This window comes from Vombatus ursinus, unplaced genomic scaffold, assembly GCF_900497805.2.
Source record: "Vombatus ursinus unplaced genomic scaffold, bare-nosed wombat genome assembly UNPS02014791.1, whole genome shotgun sequence".
Classification (NCBI taxonomy): domain Eukaryota; kingdom Metazoa; phylum Chordata; class Mammalia; order Diprotodontia; family Vombatidae; genus Vombatus; species Vombatus ursinus.
In genome coordinates this window covers 46,141,243-46,168,850 of record NW_020954569.1, presented here as the reverse complement: position 1 = coordinate 46,168,850, position 27,608 = coordinate 46,141,243, and the positions used below count along the sequence as shown (strand labels likewise).

At 38.3% G+C, this 27,608-nt stretch overlaps 1 protein-coding gene across 2 annotated transcripts in view; it reads right to left on the bottom strand.

Moving 5' to 3' along the window:
• Window positions 1-27,608, bottom strand: part of SLC12A7 (solute carrier family 12 member 7) — a 141,800-nt gene that overhangs the window by 11,565 nt on the left and 102,627 nt on the right. For both annotated transcript variants that reach the window (XM_027868861.1, XM_027868862.1), the window contains exons 18-22: window positions 19,880-20,075; window positions 19,274-19,443; window positions 18,640-18,771; window positions 17,628-17,735; window positions 5,713-5,879 (exon numbers count right to left, since the gene is read on the bottom strand). In XM_027868861.1, coding sequence (XP_027724662.1) covers window positions 5,713-5,879; window positions 17,628-17,735; window positions 18,640-18,771; window positions 19,274-19,443; window positions 19,880-20,075 — 773 coding nt within the window. The remainder of the gene's footprint in view (window positions 1-5,712; window positions 5,880-17,627; window positions 17,736-18,639; window positions 18,772-19,273; window positions 19,444-19,879; window positions 20,076-27,608) is intronic.

Below are 27,608 nucleotides of genomic sequence, written 5' to 3'. Positions count from 1 at the left end.
TTATAATACACCATAAATATACATTAAATCTAGATAACAATCATATACAGGAAATAGCTAGCATTTATATAGTGCTTTAAAGTTTGGACTCAGAGTCCATCAGTTCTTTATTTGGATGTGGATAGCACTTTCCTTTGTGACTCCTTTGTACTTGTCGTGGATCATTGCAATGCTGAGAAAAGCTGAGTTCAAATCTGACCTCAGACACATAACACTTACTAGCTGTGTGACCCTGGGCAAGTCACTTAACCTCACTGCCTAGCCAAAAAAAAAAAAGGGAGACAAAAAAGGAGTATTATAAAGGTCCTTATTTGACAACAGAAGAATTACCCTTTATCAGCACAAGAAAAGATCAGCTACATAAGAAAAGGATGATCACTACAGCAAATGGAGAGATGAGATCTGACAAGCAGAGAGTTAATACATGTACATTACAGGTAAATGATGAAATAACCAAGAATATTTTGAACCAGTTATTGGCCTGAAGAGAAAACTGATGAAAATGACAGATAAAAGAGATGATAGTCACCTTTGTTGGTATTTTAATTTTCAAGCACCACTGTTCTAACATGAGTGAATCAAAGGCATCAATAATAACAATGGGATTTTTTTTTAATCCAGAAAAGACAAGACTTTAATAAGGATATATTTCTATAACAAATGGTGATAAACTGATTTGCAGCCATGGCTGACATAACAAAAATAGGTTGAGGGGATGAAGGAATTCAGAATCTGAAGTTCAGATTCCCAATCTCAAAAGGAAACTTACTTCTAAAATTCAAAGAATTATGAGAAAAAAGGAAGAAAAGTCTGAAGCACCATTCTCACCAATATTATTGTGGTCATTAGCCTAGAGCTCTTTCTAATCCTCTCTGCTGGACATCATTCACATGCTTTTCCCGACTCTTGCTTCCTTCACTCATCTCCTGGGAATAGGTGTTTATTCTCTTTGCCAAGGCAAAGCCCTCTACGTGCACAAGTGATCCTACTGCCATTCTGTCTCCTCCAGCAGATATCCACCCTCTACCATCACTCATTTCCAATCTTTCCCCAGCTATTAGTTGGCCCCCTGTTGCTAACAATTCCATTCCCCAAAACTCCTCATTTGATCCATTCAGCACTGCTAGTTAAATATTCTGCATCTCTCCTCCTTTTGTGGCTAAACTCCCCTTGAGAAGGCTTTCTAAAATAGTTGCCTCTACTTCCTTTTGCTCAATCTCCTAATGATCTCCTAAATGTCAAGTTTAATGGGCTTTTGTCAATTTTCATCCTTCTTGGCTGTTCTTCAGCTTCTGATATTGTCCATCACTTTCATCTCATTGATATTCACTTCTCTCTAGGTTTTGATGATGCTACTCTCTCTTGGGTCTCTTCTTACTCATTGGATTTCTCCTTCATCAGATCCAAGTTCTATCTGTTAACTGTAGGTATCACCTATGGGTCTGTCCTAGATCCTCTTGTCTTCTATTTGCTTAGTGATCTTATCTCTACCCAAGATCTACTTATCTAACCCTCTCTCCTATCCTCAAGACTGCATCTCCAACTTAGTCTTGGATACCTCTAACTGGATATTCAAAACTGAACTTACTATCTTCCCCTAAACCTTCCCTCCTTTGCTAATTTCCCTACTACTGTTGAGTACACCACCACTGTCCAGGCACCCAGGCTCATAACCTAGCAATCATATGATTTCTCACTCTTCTTAACCCCCGAATCTGTTGCCAAGTCCAATCGATTTTACCTTCATAAGATCTCTCGTGTATATACCCCCCCTTCTTTCCTGACACAGCCACCACCCTGGTGCACGCCTTCATCATCTCATGCTTGGACTACTGAAAAGGCCTCCTGGCTTGCCTCAAGACTTTCTCCACTTTTAGTTCATCCTCCATTTAGCTGCTAAATTGATCTTCTTCTAAAAGTGCAGGTCTAACCATGTCATCTCCTTAATTCAATCAATTCCAGTGGCTCCCTACTGCCAACAGGATGAAATACAAAATCCTGTGACATTCAAAGCCCTTCAAAACCTAGCTCCCTTTCCATACCTTACTCCCCCTCCCCACATATTCTGCTATTGAATAACCCCAGCTTCCTTGCTGTTCCTCAAACTCCAAATTCTCTCCCTCCTCACCTTCATCCCCGGCTCCCTTCAAGTTTCGGCTAAAACCCTTATTGATACAAGAAGCCTTTCCCAATCCCCCTCAATGCTGCTACCTTCGTTTTGTTAATTATCTCCCATTTATCCTGCACATAGTTGCTTGCATGTTGTCTCTCCTCTAATAGATTCTGATCTCCTTGAGAGCAGGGACTATTTTTTGCCTTTCTCTGAATTCCCAGTGCTTAGCTCAGTGCTTGTTGAAAATTAAGTGTTAAAAAATGCTTAATGACTATTAATAGTATCAAGAAAGGTGGAATGACCATAATCAGATGGAATAAATAAGTGTGATGAAATGAATAAGGGATCATGGCCTTGATTGTGTTCACACTCTCATTTTTAAATTTCAATTTTCTCTTTGGCAAACATAATTTACAGAAAATTCTGTATAGAATATAGTTCTTAAAATGTGTTTACATAGTGGAGTTTGCACAAAGCAAAAGGGAAGCAAAGGGGGAATCAGCTCACCCTATACAAAATTATTTATCTCCCACTAAGTTGAGGGATACATGTCATAAATTTGCCAGCCATATTTGTTTTTACAAGGCCAAGAGGAGTTTAAAATACAGGTGGTAGAATTTACTTTCACTTGGGTCCTATTCTGCCAAATTTGCAGAAGTTATCAAGGTGAAAGCATACTCAAACTTGTTTGTAACATTAACTTTGAGCCAAGTACTCAAGTCCACAAACTTTTTCCCAATTAGCTAATGGGGAAACTGGAAAAGGATTTCTGACAAATTACATAGGAAGAACATGTTATTTCCAAAATGTTCAGACCATTGTTAAGAGGTACTTAAAATGAATAGACTTGGATAGAAATAAATTGCTCATCTTAAAAAATTTTGTAACTACTCAAATTAATTTGGATTATTTTGAAATAAAAATGGTTTCAAATGAAAGCTACTTCCCTGAAATGTAGCTAATTTAAAAAATCAAGTAGTGCTAATACATCCCTTATATTTTGGGATCATTAGACGATAGCTGATGAATAGACAGCCAAAACGTTCCCCTTCCGAGGTGTAAGACTTCAGAAAAACAAAGATTTTCAGGTGCATCAAGGGTTTTTATTTATTTTAAATATTGGTCCTGGCACATTTTAGGAAGGATATGCCATCTGATGGACTGTCTATCTGATGAACTATCTGATGAATTCCCTTCATTCCAATTTTTTTTTGAATATATTCAACAAAAACATAAATTATTATTTAATGGACCAAAAGTTACCATCCATGATAATTTGGTATGCCATTTCTAAGCAGTGGGGCGAAGTTGCACTTCATTAGTATATTAAATCTTAACCTTAAGGGTGTACTGCTATAGCTTAAAGGAAAAAGTAATCCAGAAAATGTTATGGAATGAAGTTGAACACTTTTTCAGGTGCTGTATTCAACTGTAACCAAAACATTAAAAAAAATTAGGGGAGCAGACAGGTCAAGAAAGAGGACCTATTATAGCTGGGAAATGGATAAACAAATTGTACTAGGTAAATGGAATGGAATATTGTACTTGGAGAAACAACGGCTAGAAGAAGTATGAGAAGACTCTTATGAAACGATTCAAAGTGAAGTAAGCAGAGCAAGGAAAATAAGAAACAGAGTAAGAGCTATGGAAGTCAAAGTAGGAAGAAGAACAACAAACCTGAATGTTGTATAATTATCAATCAAGCTTGGTCAAGGAGAGATGAGAAAATGCACCTCTTTACCCTTCTCTGCAGAAGTGGGGAACTATAGAAGCGGAATACTGCATATACTGTCAGATTCACGTTAGTATTGCTAACATTTTTTCTTTTTTTGTGTAATTCCTTGTAATAAGACATAGTTTGCTGGGGGCAGGGTCAGGAAAGAAAGAAAGTATATCAATATTAAAAACAATAAGGAAAGTGAAAGGCTTAAGTAGAAGCAAGGTGATTGTTTTCATAGAGGAAAATTCCCCAGCAAAGTATGGTAGTGAACCCATTTACCATTCCACTAAGTATGGGAAGAAGAAAGAATGAAAACACAAGGCATTTATGCCACAGGTGAAAAATTTACCATAGTCACATGGTTTCCTTAGCCTAACTCACTTTTCATATGCAGAAAAATCTGTGATAGGTTTTTACAGCGCCATTTTATAAACCATCTGATTTAGTCATTTCCTATTCTTGGTAATGTATATGACTGACTAGATCATAAAATAACTTCAAATCACCAACTGCTTCTTCCCTCACCCCAGGCATTCTTAGCACACCTGAAGTTGGGATCTACAGCACTGATTAAATAAGGATTTGGAAAAACATCCTTCTACCCCTCATGGAGGAAAGCCACCTGGGGGACCAAACCTTTGACAAAAGTTTTGCAATTTTCCATCCAGGTGATAAATTTATATATACTTATTAAGAACAAAACTTTAGGGGTGGGAGAAAAGCAAAACATCAAAAGCCCAAACTTGCAGGAGACATTGTGCCAGTCACATTCACATGCTTCAACACAGGGGTCAGGTATATATTGTAACTCATGGAAGGGGCTTTTGATGAAGGAGACATGCAATGTAAAACACTAGAAAACCAGGAAACAACCTAAAATAAATCAAATGCAACTTACAGATTTCCCCATTCTCTACATGGAAAGGAAACAAATATATAAAACATTGTTACTTCAGGTACAAACACATTACATTTTCAAAACAATTCCCTGGGGCTCAAGTCTGTGGGAACTCAGGTTAAGTAAGTGAAACACTTTCTTAAGAGAAAATGGCTTACCTTCCTGAGGGGAATAATTCTTACTGCTAGGGCAAAATTCTATGCCCCTTCTCACCGCCCCCCCCCCCCTTTTGACAATAAAGTGCTTCCTTTTGCTAGGATAACCCTGAACCTTTCCTGTTGATAAACCACGTCACAGAGAACCTGGCATTTAGACATCTAAAAGTGCTGGGGTGAGCAGGAAACCAGCTCTGAGACTCCCACTTTCCACCCACAGGTGGACTGACTCATAAGGAAATCACCTCTTTTCTCATAAACTTATTTAAAATATTACTTTTCATTGTTTCAGATCCCAGTTCATCACGAAGGGATATGAGGTCAAAATAGCAATTTAGTGCTAATTCCACGTAACCAAAAGTTTACTTTTCTAGACATGAGGCTGTCTGCATACAAAAATGAAGAATAATGGTTTGGAAGGTAACGGACCAACAGGCAATAATAAGAAATTAAGCCTTATTTCTAGGAGACGGCTAGCATGTATTTCTCTGATTTGCTCTGGTTGTATTTGAAGGGGGAAAAGACATCCCTTCATATCTTTCAGGTCTTTGTGCAAAATTAGAACTTTGGGGAAAACAAAATAAGTAGATACTTGATTCTTTGCTTCCCATCATTTACAGAAAACAGCTTAGCCCAGTGCTTGACACATAGTAGGCACTTAATGTTTATTAAATTGAATAAGGAGCATTTTGTTCTCCAGGCTAACTAGAATTTTCCGTACTGCCTGAGTACCACCAATAGTCAAAGGGCATCTCATCTTTCTTTTTATGTTATTTTTGCTAAATAAAGTAGGGAATTTACCCAAAAGGTCAATACAGCTACTCACGGTTTCAAAGTGAAAATGTCTCGGAATCCAGCTACATTTGGGTCTTTGTTTTTATGTTTTTCAGAGGCCAGTTTTTCCTTAGTCCAGGTCATCTGAACCTTCTCTGGTGCAGCTACTGCTTTGGTCCTGGCCACCGCTGCAGTGTTTCTGTCATGTATTAACTGAGCCTTGGGGGTGGGGGGAGGACAAAACAGCAAAAAAAGGAGAGGTTTGTTTACAGTTCAGCATTTTCGGAATATTTGCACAAAATCAAAGAAGCATCAACAGTTTTATAAAACTAAATAATGGTTGAAAACAGCTTGAGGAATCAAAGCTTGGCATGATTGTGAAGAGGCCCTAGTCTTCAGAATGCTCCCCGCTTTATTTTCATCACCTCTCTCTCTCCCTTCCCTCCTTTCTTCCAAACAGATGGCATGGGTCCTGATGTTATTATCAAGGCCCTTCCATTCAGGCTGACCCTCGCCAGTCTGTAGGCAGTGCCCAAGCTCTAAAATACTATCTATTCTCACATCAATCAAAATTTACTCTATCCATAATAACTTGATTAACACTATAGGTTCAATCACTTCAGGATGGCTAATAGTGTAAGTGTAAACCCTTAAGAATATCTGCCTTTTCTGAGGATACATAAACACACAAATGCCTTTAACCAAAATTATGCCTTTCTCCTCTCATCTTGCCTTTTTTTTTTTTTCTTAAGGCAGATGGGGTTAAGTGACTTGCCTGGGGTCACACAGCTAGTTAAGTGTCAAGTGTTTGGTCTGAGGCCAGATTTAAACTCAAGTCCTCCTGACTTCTGGGCCAGTGCTCTATCCACTGTGCCACCCAGCTGCCCCAGATTATGCCTTTCTAATGGCACTGTAGCAGTGAAACCATTTTTTGGGGGGTTGGAAGAGAATCCGTGAAGGAGACAGGGGCATTCCTAGGACCTCTTCATGCCATATTGTCTACTGATAAAAGACAGTCAGCCTTGCTATAGATACATCAACAACAGCTGGGGTAGCAAGAGGCTAGCGGGAGAACACAAATGGTCTACCAAAACACACAACAGGTAAGACACACATAGTATTGTGTACCACCTGAATAGCATTAAAAATAAACCTTTTTAATGCAACATCTAACAAGGCAAATCAAGGTAAAATTAAATATGAAAGCAGGAAGCTTCTTCCTTTTCACAGGCATAGGAAGAGTGAGCTTTGATAGTGATCCTTTCTTTTCTTCCCATCTCAATCCCCTTCCTACCACCTACCCATGGGCTAATAAGAGGTTTATAAGTATCTGTAACTCAGTTTCCCTTTCTGCAAAACAGGAATGAAACAAAACATTTGCCTGACCCCCAGAGGGATCTTATAGAGATTAATTAATGCTTACAAAAGGCTTTGAAGGTAAAAAGCTAAATGTTATTATTACATTTAATTACTGAATAGGTTCTTAAATACATTAATTTTGATCACGGCTTGAAAAAGATTTAGAAGGGTTTGGAATAGTATATTCCATCTAAGAAGACATGAGATTGGGCTGTCCACAGCATGCAGCAACTCTGCACAACCAAAGTCTAACGCCACCAATGAGGGAGAGGAGGAACTTTTGTGGTGTTTGGGAATGGGGCTAGGCTAGCACTAATTTCAAAGTCTGCTCTATCAGTAAAAGAATTTGGATGTAATTCTCCCCCATTCCCTTCTCTATCAAACACCAAAACAACAGGAACAAAAAGAAATGCCAAATTTCAAATCACTCCTTTTTTCCAGATTCCTACAGCTCTACTCCGCTCCCCATGATTTGTTTCTGAGAGGCCTTAAATTTACAAAAACAGGTAGGATTAGTAATAGTCTTTCCTCTCAAGGAAATTATTCATGTTTTCAGCAGTTACCTTCATTTTTAAACTTCGACTAAAAATGCAGGCGTGATGGTAAACAAATCTGACCACTATTCAAATACTAGTTCAATGAGTACTCATTTAGTCTGATGTTATAGAGGCCTCCTACAAGAAATAGGATAAAATTAAGTTGGTCCAGTTGGAAGTAAGCTGATTAAACTAATCCAGCAAAGATATGTATGACTAACGAGTCTGTGCTATTTCCCCAAAGCTTTTCTTGTTGAATCTCTAAAGGAAACTTGGTAGGACAGGAAAGAACAGAGGTTTTAGACCTGTGATTTCAATCCTAAAGTATTCCTAGATAAGAAAATTCATTCTTAATAACACAGGTGGCACCTTCTCTTTAACAACTGTCAAGAGCAGTGAGAGGTCAACACAGACTTCGTGCCAAAGGCAGGATAGGAAGCCAGATCCTCCTGGCGCTGGAGGTCACTTCTCTAGTCAATCTTGCTGCCTCTCTTTCTCAGAATTCTTCGATGCATAACTGAGATAGCAAGAGCAAAGGGGTGAGGGGAGGGAAGAAGAGAGATGTTAAGAGAAAGGCTAATTTGTAGCTCCTGGACAATGCTCTGCCCCAGTTCATCAGGGATCCAACATCTATCAAACGAATTGCAGCAGAGCCAAACAGGCTGGCCTGACTTAAGCCAAGCATACTCTAGGATGTCAGCACACAGGCCGGTACATTTTGACATTAAATTTTATTTTCTTACGTTAGGCCGTGAAGGTTAGTCTTCATAGCTCGTTGATCTTGTAGCACAGATGTTGGCTCACAATTATTTTAAAATGAAGGGAACACTGTTTACAAGGCAAAGAAGCTGGAATCCTCCTGGAGGAAGCCACAGCTAGGTAACTCAGTGAATTGCATTCAGCCTACTCTGATGAGTAGCTTGTATGGGCATAGTTTAACACATTTTTACAATTCAGTTTTACAAACAATATCTGTCTCAAAAGTCTTGCTGCATACAAAGACTTTTGGGATACTCTGCAATATAACATTAATTCAGTGTCAAGTGCCAAACTGACAGTATTGTGGGGGAATCCCACAATTCTTCCTTACGATAAATACTGATATAATCCCTCTGGTTTCTGACCACAACAGTGGCAAAAGAAGTCTGTGGCTGTTTTAAAGTGCACGCAGCTAAATCAGAAGATATACTCATCAAGAGTAGGAAAATCATTAAGCTATTTCTGAAAATACATTATATTCAAATGCACTGGAAAATAAACTCCAAGAAATTCAAATCCAATTCAAATCACAGCCCCCTAAAAAAGCTATAGCAGGAATAATGACAAAATATTTTCCATTCTGCAGCAACTTGACACACAAGATCTACCAAATAAATGTTAAAATATAAATAAAATGGTACAGAAGGGGGGGGGGAACTTTCAGCAGTTATAATTAAAGCTTTTGATTTCGTATGACTATTTCAAATGAAATCAAGAAATTATATCTGCACCCAGTGAGAAGAACAAAGTCACAATGCTACATAAATGGGCATATTCCTGTTTGTACAGGAAAAACACTTAAAGTGCCATATTTTATATTTTATATTTTAATTGGCAATTGAAAGTAGAATGGCTTATTTCATTCTTTCATCATGATAAAACAGACAAAAACATCAACAGAAACTGAAAAACAGATTTCTTGGGTGAACCTCAGGGTGTGGAAGGAGAGTCAACTAAGTGACGTCAGATTGAGGTGTATGTTAAGATGCTTTTTGTTGTTGTTCAGTCAGTTGTGTCGGACTCTTTTGACTCTATCTGAGGTCTTCTTGGCAAAGATACTGGAGTAGTTTGCCATTTGCTTCTCCAGCTCATTTTACAGATGAGGAAATTGAGGCAAACGGGGTTAAGTGACTCACCCAGGGTCACACAACTGGTAAGTGTCTGAGGCTGGATCTGAACTGTTACTGATTCCTGGGGCTCAATGGATACACTGAGCCAACTAGCTGCCCAATAAGATGTTATTAAATGGAAAAAGAATGGACTCTATTTTTGCAGTGACCTAAGAAATGACAAAGGCATTAGCAGAAATCCAGATCCAATTTGTTTTGACAAATCAAAGTTTCACACTACTTCCCACATCAAAATGATGTCAAGTTGCTCACAGTCACAAAAGTCTTACACCAGTCTTCTGGTTTACCATGTAACATGGTGATTCATGGCACACCATGATCTCAGGAAACTCAAACTTGCAGGTGATTGAAGAGCAAAAGAATGATGTGGGGTAGGTGTAAATAGGGAATAACCTGCTACTGATGAAGTCTTAGGGGCCAATATTGTGGGGACAAACATCAGGGACATGTGACTGGCAAGGATGGGTCAGTCACAAGGCAGATGTAAAGACAAAAATAACCTACATGAGAATCCACAAAAGGCCAAAGCATTGGAAGAAGTTCCATAGGGTAGATCTTTGATGATGGAGTCATGCAAAGACATAATCTATTGCTTACTACTGCATAGTATGAGAAAGCTTGGATTGCTTTAGTTCTACATTGGTGGAAGTGTCCACAGGAATAAGATTAAGGAGCCAAAGAATCAAATCGAATCATCTTAGTCCTAGTTTTTCAAGACCACCCTCTTGAATTGACTATTTCTCTGATGAAAAAAATCTTATTTCCAACTTATTTGTGAAAGCTTGAAATTTACTATGTCTAAAATTGAAATTTATTGTCCAACAGGTTCCTAGGAAAGGAGTTTCATCTTCATTTTAAACCAATATGCCAATTAGCAGCCCTATCCTCTTCCCACCAAAGGTATAATAAAGCTGAAAGCACAAATGAAGAGTGTCTTTATTTAAATCGGTACTGTGCATCAGTTGAAGAGATAACCCTTTCTAGTCTCAAGAAAAATAGAAAAACAAGAAATCCAATAAGTAAGTGGACGTGTTTTGCTTAGCATAGACTCCCAAAATATACACCATCACATACAAATAAAAACACAGATTTCATTCCAAAGCTGAATGGAAATAAATAAATATATTATCTACAGCAGAGTTCCTTTGTATTTGGAGAGAATCTTGATTCATCACTGACAACTCATCATTTAATAAAGGAGCTCTGAAAAAAATACTGTATGATATTTTTTTTCTATGGCTTGAGAGTTTTAGTCTGAGAAGCTTGAAGTAAATGTGTATAACGAGATTCCTAGTAAATTAAAGGGAACAACAGCAAGGAATCTTGGAAGAATGCTGAATGGAAGACAGCATGATGGGGCATTTCTAAAAGCTACATTCTAATCTTAACTTTCATGAGTTGACTGGGTGACCTTAGGAAACTCACTCAACCTCTCTGTCTCAGTTTCCTTATCTGAGAAAACAAAGTCTGCAATATTTCACAAGGTTATGAGAGGATTGATTAAGCAAATACAAGTGGAGGCTGTTTGAAAAGTAAAGAGTACTACATCATCCATGTACAAATAATAAGATCCTGGAGCTTCTAAACAAATAGTTTTATTTGCAATATAGCAGTATAATAACTTTCAAATATAAAATGTGTGTGGGACAGTGGAATGAGAGACTGATCTGAAAGATGGAAGATCTGGGTTTTGGTGGATGTCTTTCAACTTCTCGGTTCCTCAGTTTCCACATCCGTAAAAATTAGGGGGCTGTGGAAGACCTCTAAAGGATCCCTTCCAGAGATGGATTTATGAGCCTATGAAGTTTTTTTTCCCCTAAATTATAAATGTACCAAGGCAAAATCCAGACAGAAGTCTCAAGAGGTGGTAAGGAAAAACACCAGTCTATAAATTATCAGTCTGTACAATAGAAGAGTCCACAGAAGATGGATGTCTGAATTAAATATACTCTCTTGCAGTTTAACAAGAAAATGGTAAAGACCACCCTGAAGAGTAAATAAAGACAACTAACTTTAAGAAAAATTTCAGATGCTGAGATTGTTGAATTCGCTGATACTTTTCGCTGAGTCTGGTTTTGAAAAATACAATAACACTCAGTCACCATAATCCAGAATGCACAGCTGTGGCACTTTAAGTGTTGGGATTAGGATGGAATGTGTAACCAGTACAACTTTAAACTACCTCTTCCTCTTGACTGTCATTAGGCAGCAGGGCCTGTACATCCTGACCAATGGATTGGAGGCTAGAGCGGCTCTTCCTTCTGATAGAGCATCGAGACTCATTAGAGAGGCTCTGAATCTGGGACATCAAGGTCACCAGGTACAAGCACACAAAAGGAAAAAAAATTATTACTCGTAAGGCAATCTGTTCATATTTTAAAAGTACTATTATTATATTACTAGAATAATAATCATTACTACTACTGCTACTCCTACTGCTGCTGCTTCAATGACTGACATAATATGGAAGTTTTCTTCACTTAGGAAAAAAGTACTTTGGAGTAACTGGCTATATTCACATAAAACTCTTAAGACCCCCAAAAATATAATGAGTAAAAACCACAAAAACTATTTCATTTTATCATGTTCCTTTTTCTACCTTACAAAAAACTACTAGTAACATTGAACTGGGGCAAATTGGATGTTAAATCATATGTGCAAACTTGTCTACTGAGCCTTAGACACAGGACACAATCAACCACACAAGTTTTTACTGAACATTCACTGTACTTGGTGCTGAAGGAAAAGATGTGGTCTCTGCTCTCTAAGAGCTTACAAATCTAATCGTGGTTTTTATTAATTTGCAATTTTTTGAAATGTAAATGCACTGTGTTCTGTAAGCCTCTGTAAGGAAGCTGAAGTCTTGCATAAGGTGCTGTGTGCCCCATGAGCTTCTTTTGCCAATTCTAAACAGGCAACATTACATCCCTGAGTCAAGAGTGAAGTGGAAAGTAATTATCGCTAGCATCAGCTGCCCAATTTTTCCACCCACATCCAGGTAAAAGATTATACAGATTATGTACCACTAACATTTTGCTTCTACTAAGGAAGGGCAGGGATCTGAAACATAACACTTCCAAGTCTATGGGATTTCAAGTAAATGACATACCCTTTTCAGAAACAGAAATACATCAGCTATCAAGTGAATATGAGGGAATCCTCTGGTGGGAACCAGATAACAGGGTAGGGGACAAACACATTCCCTTCTTTCTCATTTTTGAACTTATGTTAAGGGGACCAGATTCATCTTCCGTATCTCAGGATGTTCCTCCAGATGATAGTGTTTTGGTAAAGGGGGGCCCTAACAATGGGAAAAATCAAATCTGGTTTTAACAACTGGGTAGAGTAGCTGTAGGAACATTTGCTCATTCATTCAATAAGTATGTAATAAGCATATTTATTAAGTAATAAGTAAGTAATAAGCACACTTATTAGTAAGCAGTAAGTACAAGGCAGTGTGCTAGGGACCTAAGAGCTCTGGAAGTATAAGGCTTTGTAGGAAAATATCCAAAATACGTGGGCTAGGGACGGAGCCAAGACGGAGGTGTAAAAGCAGTGACTACATGGGCCAGAGAGGTTCTGCCTAACAAGTGTTAGGTCACAGTGGTTGGCTTCAACATATGCAATTAGAACTCTTTTTTGTAGAAGGTTAGCTTTTCCCTTTCCAAATTATATTAATGAGCAAATTAGTCTCATAGGATGCATGGGCCAGGATGTTACACTAGCTTCTGTGTGATCTACCTTAAGGTGGCTGTGATAAAGCTATGATAAAGGGTAGACATGAAAGCAAAGGGTGGAAACATGTTGAGGAGGAGGGATAAAAGGAAGACTATGGTCCTATCAGGTGGCTCCCTTCTCCTCACTGTATCAGAATACAAGGGTATTTGTTACATATACCTCTTTCTTACTGAGGACACCTTCCCTGACCTTCACCTTGACACCTTTGAATGGAAAAGCATGGCAGAAAAGGCCCTTCAAGCCATCTGCTGTTTTCTAAAGCTTGGGGTTAGAGAAGGGAATGAGGATTATGGGGAAAGAGAAAAGATGTATTAGAAAGATATGTGTGGTGCCCTAGAGAAGGTACCATGCACTTCCACATCCTCTGACTAGTAACAAATAAATCTCTTTAGGGGAATTAAATGGCTGTAGACTACAGTGGATGGTAGGACCATACTATAGTCCTACACCTTGATAGGGAGCTTTCAGCTTTTCAGACATTGGTATAACTTACTAAGGTTTTCAAAGTGTTCAACATTCATTATCTCATTTGATCCTTACAACAAATCCTGTGAGGCAGCAGCTTTATTAGCCCCATTTCACAGATAAGGAGACTGAGGCAGAGAGTCTAAGTAACTTGTCTACAATCATATAGTTATTAAATATGTGGGGGAGGAGGGAAAGGGGAAGGGAGATAAGAATAGGTCTTCCTAATTCCAAGGCCAATGCCCTATCTACTTCCTCGTTGAGGGCAGGGTCCATTTGATTTTATCTTCCTATCCCTCCAGTGTTTTGCATATAGTTGTCACTTTAATAAAGCTGATGATAAAGTTATTTAATACCTCTTTGGTGAATTCAGCTACAGTAGAGCCAAAGCTGTTAAGACATCTGCTTAAGCTCTCCATTGTTTTATTCTGTGCCTGGCCACAATAATCCGGTTTCCTTTCTCAAGGAGTTGGAAGAAGACAATGAGATAAGCTGGGGGGGGGGGGGGGGAAGCAGCTGTGGTGCACCAAATTATAGCAGATGTGATGGAGTGACTTAAGTCTGGGAATCTGCAAAGTCCTCAGTTTATAGAGAAAAGTGAGGATAAACTTTACCCTATCTACCTATCTACTTTTTTCTTTTTTGGAAAGAACTTTAAGAAAACACATGTTCTCCTTATTATGGAGAGGTGAACAAAGCTTCCATTTTCAGGACCAGAAAAGCAACACAACCTAAGGGTTGGCTGAGACTTCAGTCTTCTGGTGGAAAACAGCTTGAAAGCTACCAAATGCACTTTACTCTCTTTTTGCGTTTTGAGACTGGGTTTCCTCATTCTCTCCAGACTGGTTGCAAGTTCACCAGCCACTGATCCCCCTGCTGACTGGCACAAAGCTTTGGCTTCTTTCATCTCTGACCTGAGTAGGTTTATCCTTCCTGCTCTCAAGGATGCACCATCATGGTGGCAAATGTAGGGTGGCCACCCAATCGACTTCAGCCCTAATGAATGTCAGAATTCCCCAAATTGGTATCCACCAGTCTCAGCCTCCCCCATTAGCAGGGATTGCAGGTGTGAACCACAACACCCAGCTGCAGTTCATTTTCAAATGAAAAATACTTGAAAGCAGTAAAGACAAGAAAGTGATATGCAACTAGTAATAAAATCATGCAGTAGCAAGTAGGAGGCTGTTTTTTTAAAATGAACCCTAACCCTGTTCCCCCAACAATTCTAACTCCAGTTGAGCCATTTGTACAGGAGAAGAGTGAAAGCTACCGACTTAATTACTAACTCCAATTACCATGTGGTTGGTTGGTTAAGTGCCCATATCAAAGCAGACAAGAAGCCATGACAACAAGCTTTTGATAGGTCCAAGAGAAATCAGTCTTGCCTTTCCAAGTTTAACAATTATTACCCACTTACCTATATCGTGTGCCTCTCTGTAACCCTCTGTATAGAGGGTTATGCCCATTCTAAATAGCTATTCCTTGCAATAACATTTGGAATAAAAGGTTATTCATTATTATACACACTCTATCAACAGGAACCAATCTTAACACAAAAAAATCTATAATGGGAAATTATTTTTTCCAATTTCCTCATTTATAGAGATGAGAAGCACCAATGAGAATTTTCAGACATGAACCTTGAGGCAATCAATGCCTGTGCATGACATCAGCAGGTTTATTACTGCAGTCATCAGAAGCTGGGCTCAGGAAGCTGTCTAGGGAATTCTTTAAAAAAAAAAAAAAAAGACACACTTCTGTCCCCTCCTCTTGATCTCCGACTTTACAGGTAAGCATAGTGCCTGGTACATAATAAGCACTTCATAAATTGCTTGATGACTGCCCAAAGTTCAAGAGGGGAAAAAAAAGAAAAGAAAGAAATCTCAAGATGAAATGGTCACCAGCTGCCATGAAATTTTAGGCAAGTCATGTTCAATGTTTCTCAAGCAAATGGAGGTGAGAATCTCCCAGACTAACATGACTGTGGAGGGGGCAAACGCCTCTTTACAGAATGAAGAAATCATAGGGAAAAGTAACAGAGGAAAACTACAAAAGGTGTGTCACAGTAGAAAGAACCTTAGTTTGGGAGTAAGAAGACCTAGGTTTGAGTTATCACTGTACCTACCAGCTATGTCACCTTGGCTAAGGTGCTTCTGTGGAATCTGGCCCCAGAAGATGGAACTAGAAACAATGAATGGGTATAAATTGCAAAGAGGAGAATTTACACTTGGGGTAAGGAAAAATTCACCAACAATTAAAGGGTAACAGGGATGGGGACCAGATGTCATGTAATAATAATAATGATAACTATAATAATGATACATCTCCCAAGTGAGGAAACTCCTCTTACAAATGGAGGTAAACACAATTCTAGGTGCCCCAAAATGGAAAGAACTGCTTAACAAAGGCTAGAATAACCACTTGCTGGGGATGATGTAGAAGGGATTCATGGTCAGCTATGAGCTGGACTAGATGGTCTTTGATATTTCTCCCAGCTCAGATTCTGCAACTGTTTCCTCATCTATAGCTGGACGAAATGATCTCTCACAAGGCTTTTTTGTGTTAAAACTCTTCAACTATGATGGCAGGTGATGGATAAAGTTACCAACTCAACAGGAGAATTACTGCATTATTTAACAGGATAAGAGGTGATGATCCTATAAAGACATTGTTACAGGTGTCAGCATATGAGCACAAGGACAGCATGACTGTGACCAGATAAATTTAGTAGGTGGATTACTGCACACCATCTTATAACTCATGCACAGCTTTAAACAAGCTCCTTTCTAGGACTCAGGAACTTCAGTGATGCCTCCATTTATGCAATTACATTTTTGGTCAGGAGGTAAGGGTATCACCTGGGAGGGGAGTGGCATCACCCTTCAGCCATAACTGTCTAACCCAGAGGTGGGATACCTGCTGCCTCAAGGCCACATAGCCTTCCAAGTCCTCAAGTGCAGCCTTTTGACTGAATCCAAACTTCACAGAACTTAATAAAAGGAATTGTTTGTAAAACTTGGACTCAGTCAAAAGGCCATATGTGGCCTTGAGACCACAGCTTTCCCATCCCTGGTCTATCCTATATGCTACAAAAGTTTGCTTTATATGGCAGTTTATTGCAGCTGAATGAGAGTGAATGCTTTAAATTTCAATTTAATTGAAATGTAATAACTTGCTCTCTTCTACAAGGACAGGCAAACCAATTTTAGTTCTCTCCTTTCCACTCTCTGATGTAATCCTGTGGGAAAGGCTCTGGCTCATTCACTAATGTTTACATAACTGAAGGAGAAATTTTTCAATGAGGTCTTTTTGAAGCTTCAGATATTCTTCACAAGTGATATTTCAGACAGTATATGGTCATTTGGATTTAAATTTTTTGGGTTCCCCACCCCTGTTCTGTTTTAAAATGAAAAGCTGATTGATACTCATGGAGTAAACTCCAAGTGATTTATGGATACCTTGCTAAAGGTGGCAGTGCCCGAAAATAATTTCTGTGAAACATATTGATTTAGATATTTAAAAAATTACGTATTTAAAGTCATTGAGATCTGGAGAGCTTTAGAATACTGGATGTTAAAATCAAACTTGCTGTTTCATAGCAGAAAATTACAATCCTGTATGAAGAAGATAGGCCTAAAATTAGAAAAGTTAGAACATACATACACCTCTACAAACAACTAAAAAATTGTTACATATCAAAAAATTTAAGTTGTAAAAATAAAGATGACAACTTGATTTGGGAAAATGCTACAAGATTAAGAGTAATATTAGCTCAGCATGCTAAAAGATGAAATGTCTTCATAATTACATTGCAGTTATGGAAAAAAAAAGGTTCTTTTAAAAGTTAGGCTTAGAACATACCTACAAAAGGTTTACTACTCAGTAACACTCCAAAAACATTAGTAACACTGGACACTGATAAATAACAAAGTGCTTTTTGCAGACTTACAATCACACGTAAAAGCCCCAAGACTGTTTACCTCTCTTTCTCTTTCAGTCTTAGAGAGCTGCATCTGCTTCAACATCTGGGATCTCTGCTCCATCAATAATGTTTTTTCATAGGTAAAAGCTGAAATATCATTTTCAACCTACAAGATCAAGAAATAAAGCAAATATAATGTTTTATAAATAAAAAGTTCTCATTTGTGACAATGACATTTTCCATGAAAAATATTCCTATAGAATATTACCCTATCTCACTTGTTTTTCAGAAGGTGACTTAAAAAGTAGGGGGAGGAACCCTTATACTGTGACTGCCCACATTCTTTCATCCCTTTCCATAGCTTCCCTATTGGCACTGGTGGCCCCTCAGAAATGGATTCAAAAGGATTGAAAGGCACCAGTATGGGCAGGTCTAAAGTGTTCTCTCCTCTCCTCTAATACAACACCCTAAAGAGGCCAACTAGATCGATACATGAAGTCTAGGTAACCAAGTCCAAATGTAACCAGCTCTAGCCAAATGGAATTTTGGCCCGGAGTGCCAACATGGAAAAGATGAGAAGGAAGTGGAGGGAGGGAAGAAGAGGGGAGAAGAAGGAAGAAGGGGGGAGAGGGAGAAGGGGGGAGAGAGAGAGAGAGAGAGAGAGAGTGCCCCTCCCAGCCCAGTTTCTGACTTTCTGGACTTCAAAATCACAGCTGCTGTCACATCCTAGAATTTCTGAAATATTCTAATAAAAAATGGTCACTTCTGTCAGGGTAACTGACTACTCTCATAACATTTCTACATGGAGACAGAAATCAAAGTGATATAAAAAGTCAGACAAGCCTTCTCTTGGTGCTGCCTTCTAAATCCCAGGTGGAGTTAAAGACATGGGAATTTCTAGTGTCTTCTTATGGAGTGAGAGGATTCCTACAGCCCTGATGCCTTTCAAATTGGCAGACCTGATGTTGGAAAGTCATATATATGTTCACAAATACACCGAAGAGGTGTTTTTCAAGTGCCTCCAGAAAAATAAAGCTCTCCAATGGAAAGGCAAAGAAAGTCTAGCTTACCATTTCAACAACCTCGACCTCAGCACTGATTCGTAGATGGTACAAAAACATCTGAAGATCTTTCTTCATTTGAATGCTGTTGTCATCCATTTGAGCTACAGTAAAGATGCGCATTCTGCACTTTCTCCACACCTATCAAGAGCAAGAAAAGATACTTAAGGATTTATTTTTTAAACACAATTATGAAGATGCACATATACATAAGTGTGAATATATACAACACAGTAGAACAATTTCTTTGCTCTCCAGCTTAAAGCAATGAAGGCGAGACACTATAGTTTCATGGGTGCCATTTTTACAACTTCCTGCAAAAGGTCTTCCTTGAATCCTCTATTAGTGCACTCCTTCTAAACTTAGTAATTCTATTTACTTTGTACATATTTTTGTATGTACTTATATGTTCACATGCTTCCTTCCAGTAGAATATAAGCTCTATAATGGCAGGATGTGTTTCATATTCTCTTTTTTGTATCCCTAATACCTAGCACAGTGCCTACCACATAACAGGCTGAAATGCTTGCTGAAATGAAAACAATCAACTTATCTAGTAAATCTACCCAAGACACAAAACTGAATGCCCAACACCAAAAGGCAGAATAGGATCAACTGTGGAATAATCCATAATTCTCCTAACCTTGTGCTGGCGAAGCAGAAATGGCAGCAGCATTAGCATGCCACCATCGTGGACAATCCACCACACGTCTATGTGCCCTTCCTTAAAGCGCTCTTGGTTTTGGGGGAATGTGTCAATATTTTTAGCCACCAACAAAGCTTGCTGTGCCGCAGTGGTGTCTCGGATGGTATCTGTAGGAAAAAAGAGAAGATTCATTCAGCAGACATGTACACTAGTGAAGAGCTGAGGCAATGAGTTAAAAATCCATGACAATATACTACATCTTAAACCTGAAAGGTTCCTTTTAGCAAATGGACTGCCAACTGTCAACAGAAAACCACCTCCACTCTGAAGATGGAGAAGGTCAACATTCTCCAGGCTATATCTTTTGGCAGAATTTACAAGGAAAGGAAAAAAAAAAAAAGAAAAGAAAAGCCCAAAGGCGTTCAAGAAGCCATTCCTTTTATAAACTGGATGGCAAGTCAGAGCCAAATGAGCTCAGAGGCATTCATTAGCATTTACATCCCATATGCATTGCTTCCAATTATCTTAAGATTTCAAAGAACACCTTGGTGGTGTGCATTCGTGGAAATGAAATGGTAGGAAGAGGCAATAAGCCATACAAACCAACAAAATTCTTCCATGAGAAGGGGTTATCGGATTGTTTCCATGACTCTGGCCATGCCATAAGTACAGTGTTGTGCTTCATGCCACCCAAACCAGCAGACTGAATTAAGTGGGACATTCCATCTCTCAAGCTGGAAGAGACCACCAACTGGCAGAATCCCTTGGTCTTTTCTGTTCCCATCAGGGACCGAATGTTCTAATAAAAATTAAAAAATGCAATATCACTTGCAATGAAAAGAAAAATAAAGTCAGTATCTAAGGCATAGATTCAACATAGCAATAAGGATGGGCATAACACTATGGTGGTAGTTTCTTTTCCCAAACATTGAATTATTTATTTTGAGTGCCCCTTCCCCCCCCAATCATTTTTGTGGTGGTGTTAAAGAATAAATTGATAAAAGGCCAAATGATAAAAGTTTAAGACAGTTCTCAAAAGAAGAGCTGAAAATACTGGTGACCATATAAATGGATGTTCCATATCACTAAGGAAAAAAAAAACTCAAATCCAAACAACTCTGGAGTTTCAGCTCACATCCCAAATGGCAAAGACGATAAAAGAAAACAGGGAAAGCTGGAGCAGCTTCGGATATAAAGGAACACTAACACAGTTAGTAGAGCTATGGTTCTAATGGTTCTACCATTCTAGAAAGGAATCTGGAATTATGTCTAAAATAATATTAAAACATCCTTATGCCTTGACCCAGAGATGCTAATGCTAGACTCATACCTAAGGAGATTAAAGACAGAAAGGTCCCAGATACAACAAAATATTCAAAATAATATTTTGTATTAGCAAAGACTTGGAGACAAAGTAGATGTTCACTGATTGGCAATGGCTAAGCAAAATGGGATACAAAAAAATTACTTCACTATAAGAAACATAATCATATGAATTCAGAGAAACTTGGGAAGATATTTGTGAATCAATTCAAGTAAGAAAAACAAAGAAAACATATACAACTACACCAAAACCCCCTAAAACTTAAAGATACATGACAGTAAATAAGCTTGGTCCCAAAGAAGATATGAAAAACACACTTCTCATCCTTTGCAGAAGTGGGGAACTAGCAGGTGGAACACCAGATATACTGTCAGATTTGTTTGATGTGTTTTTTGCCAAACTACCTTTTCCTTTCCTTTGAAAAAAAATTCTTTCCTGTAAGGCATGACTCACTGGGTAAGGGCAGTAAGGAATGTATATATTTGGAAATGAAAGTGATGTGGGAAAAATTACTAACATTTTTTATTTAAAAGAATGAACAGATGAATAGATAATTAATGCAATCAGCGACCAATCCTCTAAATTCTAAAATAATGTCATTAAATTGGCCATGGAGCTTTTCCTTGGTTCCTACAAATACTGTCAGCATAGCACTGTGAAAAGAACATTGGGTTTGAAATCAGAAGAAATCTGGAGATGTGTGTTCAACTCCCAAACCTGCTACCTTCTGCTTGTGTGATCCGAAAGAACCAAGTCCAGAAAAGTTAAGACCTGGCTATCTATAAACTGAGAAAGGAGTCTACATGACAGTTCTAAGGTCTCTTCTAGCTTTAAATGTAAAACAATCCTGTGTGAAGGACAAACAGCATTATGCCATTTTAATTGAGGTGGTTGACACAGGGTATACCTTGTCAATCATGTAGTATGATTCTAAACTGCAATTACAGAGATAAAGCCAGTATTGCAGGTTATAGACAACTAAATGTAGATAACTAAATTCTTTTCCATTTTAATATGAAGACACACAATCACAAACCTCCCTGTTATTTCATCTGGATGGCTTTTTCTCACTTTGCTATATACATGTGGTTAGTTTAAAGCTTGGTCATAATGTTTCACGTCCGGCAGCCCTTTCTGAAATACTTGTTAGGTATTTTATGAGGTTCAAAAATAAAATACCAGGCAAATGATACATGGCACACCAGACAAAACAACCGTGGTGGTGTTTCTTTTTATTGTTCCCACGTGCAGCAGGACACCATTCGGCCTTTCAAAGATAAGTGCAAACCGCATTTATAGAATTCAATGAATTTTAGCTCAAAAACTACATTTAGTTTTGGGAAATTCATACCATTTTGCATATTTTAGTAAGAGTTTTTCCACTTTCTAATGATCGTGCAGAAGACTGTATTAAATAAGACCTAACAGTTGCTGGGTTTCCAAGATAGTGAAATAAAGATAGGTAATTGTAATTCTTTTGGGGTTGGGTTACTGTTATGAATTCAGAATGAGTATCTAAACTGGGGAAGGGTAGGAATCCTCTAAAATTAGATTGATAAGCTTACTGTGATTAATTTGGAAGATATCACCTCTTCCTTTATATACCTATGAGAATAAAAAATGGAACATGTGGAAATAGCATGCCTGTGCAATCAGATTAAGGAAACCCTCAGAGTTAAATCCTATCTGGAAATGAAATATTCTGAATGCTTACCTGCTTCAGCTGCAACTGGGAAAAAGATATCCCTAGATATCCACAATGAAGATGGCTTTTAAAAACAGAGTCCAGGATATTTCTGGCTCATTTTTAACATCACCTTTATTTCCTTATAAGAATAAAAAATAAAGCGGGGCGGGGGGGATATTCAGCAAAACAACACAAACTTGAGATTGACAATCACTGTTTCAGTCTCCCAACTCAGCAAATAAAGGAGGGAGGCTCATTGTGTTGATAATTTCAACTAGCATCATTTAAGGATGTTTGAAGGGCAGCTTCTATTTACAAAGGTAATCACAGCCCAGTAGACAAATAACTGTTCACATTCTCTTGCCACCTTGCCTCCCACTTAATTCAAATGAATACTCAGGGATGAAAGACTCCACTTTGTTCCTTGTTCCCTTCACACTAAATACAATGATCTTTCTAGTTACATAGTTATATATAGTTATACACAGCAACAGCAGCATCCCCTATTAAGAAGTTATTTTGATGGCAGATATGTGATATGTCTATTATAAAAATATTTCTTTGCATAACAGTTATTACCCTGTCCACATGATGGTACATGGATCCTAACAGGTTCAGCTACATCCTGTGTTCCAGACATCACCACTGGGGGCTTTTTCCCCCCTCATGCGGCTTGTTCAACAAAGCCTCCTGCCAAAAATTCCCTCATCTTACTATGACAAGCATTCTTATTTCTTTGTAATCAAACCCTAAACATCCCTCCCTCTGCCATACCAAGGGAAATGGCTCTAACATACAAAAAACACACTTAGAGGAGGGATCTACTCCAAATCATACTGCTATGACACAGAAGAAATATGGCACATTGAGGGTTTGGACTTACAACACCTGGGTTTATCTCAAATAAAGAATTATTTTATGGTAGATGTGTCATGTGTCCATTATAAAAGTGTTTCTTTGAATACATCTTTTACCCTGTCCACACGATGGCACATGGATTCTAACAGATTCAGTTACACCCAGTGTTTTAGACACCACCACTGGGGGCTTTTTGTCCAATGCTGCTTTTTCAAAAATGCTTGTTGTCAAAATTCCCTAGTGTTATTCTATACAAGCATTCCTACCTTCCTTGCAATAAAACCTGTCCATACCCTACACGAAGGCAAGATCTATAATTTATAAAAAGCAGTTTGAGAAAGAATCTACTCCAATACAATAGATACAGTAGAAAAAGAGAACATTGAGGTTTTAGATTCAGAATACCTAGGCTGAATGTTATATAATGTCATATAATTAGGGTAGGACTACATGAAATTCAAGGCCCCTTTCTAGTTCTAAACCTATGCTCTTACGTTATTTTATTCCTTGAGAGTTTACAATTTACCACACTTAGGAGGGGAGGGAAGGATAGTAGAACGGGACACAGAGATACAAAGAAATATACGTTCTCAGTTTGTCATCTAGTTGGTGAACATAAGGAAAATTTTAAAACAAAATGTTTCACAAGGGAGGAAAGGAGAAAAAAATTTGGAACTCAAATTCTTATAAAAGTGAATATTTAAAACTATCTTTCCATGTAATTGGAAAAAATACAATACTATTAAGTGGGGGGGGGGGGGAGAGAGAGAGTACATGGTTAATTGTTGAACAAATGAGAGAGATGGTAAGTGCTATTAAGTGGCCAGCACAGGATAGGAACATTTCACCGAATGAGAGATTCCCGCTAAACTTTGAAAGACGACTAGGTTCTTTAAGCAGTCATAGAGGTTAGTCGAGGGTCATCCAGGGAAGTAGCAACAGCAAAGAAAAGGAAGGCACCAAATAAATTTAGGGCAGGGGTCCTCAAATCTTTGGTGTGATGGACCCCTCTGGTAGTCTGGTCACACCTTTGTATGGACCCCCCCTCACATGTTGTTAAGTACACAAAATGCATAGGATTACAAAAGAAACCAATTACGTTGAAATACAGTCATCAAAATATTAAAAGCAAAACGACAAAAACCAAGTTCACTGATCTTTCTATAAAGGACAGCAAGCAGTTGGGTCTAGCTAGCGCAGAAGGTCCAAGAAAGTGGGAAACACTGGAAAAGCAGGTAGGAGCTTCATTCTAGTATCCTAGAAGGTAGAGGTCTCAATCTATTCTTATCCTTCATGCTACAGACTAGCATAACTTCAGCTCTTATTCCTATAAAGTCAACATCTGTCAATACAAAAAATAAAATTCTCTTCCCTGCTGTTTCTCCAGGTACTCTCACACCACTTATTCCACAATGCCTTCTGAAACCCTGGATGAGTTTGCTCTGCTAATCTGTTCTCTATCCTGGATCTCTTCATTTGGAACTCTTCCCACTTTCTTAGTATAATGGAAACTTGGCTCCCCCAAGAAAACATTATACCCCTGATTACATAGATGCTCCACTACTGAGAATGCTTCTCATCCCCGCTTCCGCCCCCAACTTCCACCCCAACACTGAGTCAATAGGAGGGACAGGTGTGTCCTTTGCTCCTCCATGCTATTTCCAGATAATCCCTTTGCCAGAACCAAGCAGCCTCTCCTCTTCTGAAATCTGTTCCATCTGCCGTTACTGCCAATCCTACGTTCCTTCCTTTTCCAACAAGTGAGTACCTGACTCAGTCTTCTTATGCCATTCCATGCCCTCCTACTGGGGACTTTGATGTTATGAGTATAAGTTGGTATGCCTAAAACAGTAGGGCTTCCTAGTTAAACTAGCTCCTAAACCCCCTTGACTTATCCTCATTTCACCTGTCACTGAAGGATGACAATCCTCTTGCAAGGAAACACAGTTGCATTTTCTTCAAGAAGGACAAACAACAACAACAGCACTCCACGCCTGTCTTCAACAGTTGAAAATCATTTATCTAAAATGCGTTCAGAAGGACAAGCTAAGCCTGACCTTACAGAAATTAGCCCCTGTGTGTCCTAGCAGGTGCTTAGCACACATCTGCTAATATGCTTACCCTATAAACAATGATGTGTTCATCAAGCTGACACATCTTTCCTGCCTCAAATTTATTGTGTTTAGAAAAAAAAGATCACCTTTTTTCCTTAGGTGAGAACCTTGTAACAATATCGGTTTTCCTATGTCAGTAAGCCCCAATGAGGGATTTGAGGAGTGGGAAACCTGCAGACTCACTTTGCAATGACTTCCAAAAAAATCAAGTTTTAAGAAAAATAAAATCATCAAGAGACACTTTCCCTATTGTCTTCCAACTGTTTCACATCCAGAAGAGCCTCCCTACACAAAAAGAGGGCTGATTTTTGTGAGTGACGGAAAGAAAGTGACATCGTACAAATTGGTTCTTTATCTAACCACATAATTCAATCTAGTTACCTTAATTAATCTTAAGTTTAAACTTTAAATGGCTAGAAAATTTTGACTCAAAAGTTCATGAGGGCACAAACCTGTCTGACTGCAAATTAGGCTTAATGGTAAATAATGAAAGAAGAGAATGTTGACCCCCTTCCCCAACCCCACAAAAACAAACAACAAAACAAAAAAAAAACCACAAAAAAAACACAAAAAAAAACATACAAGCCCTAAGGAAAAACTCTATTCTGTCTGTCTGTCTGTCTGTCTCTCTCAGCTACTGTTCCTATTGTCCTTCATGGCCACAACAGGATGAGAATACAGCAGAACAGATTAATAATAAGTATTAATATTGTTCCTGTTATAAATGATATTTGTATTGTTATACTGTCGTTTAATCACTTCAGTCACATCCAACTCTTCATGATCCCATTTGGAATTTTCTTGGCAAAGATACTGGAGTGGTTCGCCATTTCCTTCTCCAGCTCATTTTACAGATGAAGAAACTGAGGCAAACTGGATTAAGTGACTCGCCCAGGGTCCCACAGCTATTAAGTATCTGAAGCCACATTTGAACTCAGGTCCTCCTGACTCTAGGCCCAGCACTCTATCCACAGCTAACATTTATATAGCTCTTACTATGTGCCAGGGACTGTTCTAGGACCTTTATATTATCTCATTTGATCCTTACAACAACCCTGGGAGGTAGGTGCTATTATTAACCCCATTTTGCAGATGAGGAAACTGAAGCAAATAAAAGCTAAATGATTTGCCCGAGGTCACACATCTAGTGATTGTCTGTACCTAGACACATAGATGGATTTGAACTCAGGTCTTCCCGATTCCAGGCCTAGTGCTTTGCCCACTGTGATACCTAGCTGCCTCTTATTTTAACTTTAATTAAATATCTATTTGATATAAATAAAACTATAACTTAAATTTAAATAAATTATAATTTAAATTAATAAAATAGACTTTAAAGAGCAAATGGATAGAGAATTGTTGCCAGGAATTGGCTACTCCCTTCATTTGGCATCTTCCACTAAGTCTTTAGAACCAAAATTAGACTTTAGCCAATACTTGTATATTTACCTTTGATTATGCATACGTTTACTTATGACACAAATTTTTTTGTTTAAATTTGAAGCTGCCTTCTATTTAGCCGGCTTCCCAGGCAGACACTCCCTTCTATAAATTAGTATAAGATCAATGAATTCAAACTCATTACCTGTTAGCACAAACTGAATAGAGGTTAATGTCTGCCAACCAAGTAATTACTGCATTCCATAGAATCCAAAGGATAGGCATTATCTACTCCCATCTATTACTGTGCGGAGTCAATAGACAGATGTCCCAAGATTGTATGAATGGAAGTTTCAGCATCATATCAAAATTATTCCAGCTCCACAAGATTTTGTGTGTGTGTGTGTGTGTACATACACATACATATAAATACATACACATATGCTACAACCTTCTTAAGGAGAACACATTATGTGCAGATCTCATTGGAGACTTCGGCACAGTAATTCTCTACAGAATAATTCCAAATTTCAGTAACTCAGTTAACTTTCATATGTTTAAAACTGTGGAATTTATTCCAGATTATGCAGGTTTCTCATATAAAAAGAAAAATCAGGGAATCAAGAGAACAAAACCAAGTAGTCAGTGATAGGGTCACTTTTCCAGAAACCTGAAGCAATACCAACATCAGAATTAATGTACATGGAGATCAACAGTCTAACAGAGGTTCCTGGATTCAGATCAGAAGACAACAAATACTCCCAACTTCTAATTTAAACTCCATTCAAAGTTAAGTGTGAGTGAAGAAAATTACTCCTCCTCCTGCCCCTGCTGTTCTCAGTAAGAAAGATAACAATAAAAACTTTATGCTCTTAAAGTGCTTCATGTAAATATCACCTTATGTGAACCTCCCAATAAATCTGGTATTGAAAACTGAATCACAGTCAGCTTCCACAAAAGCCGAGTCAA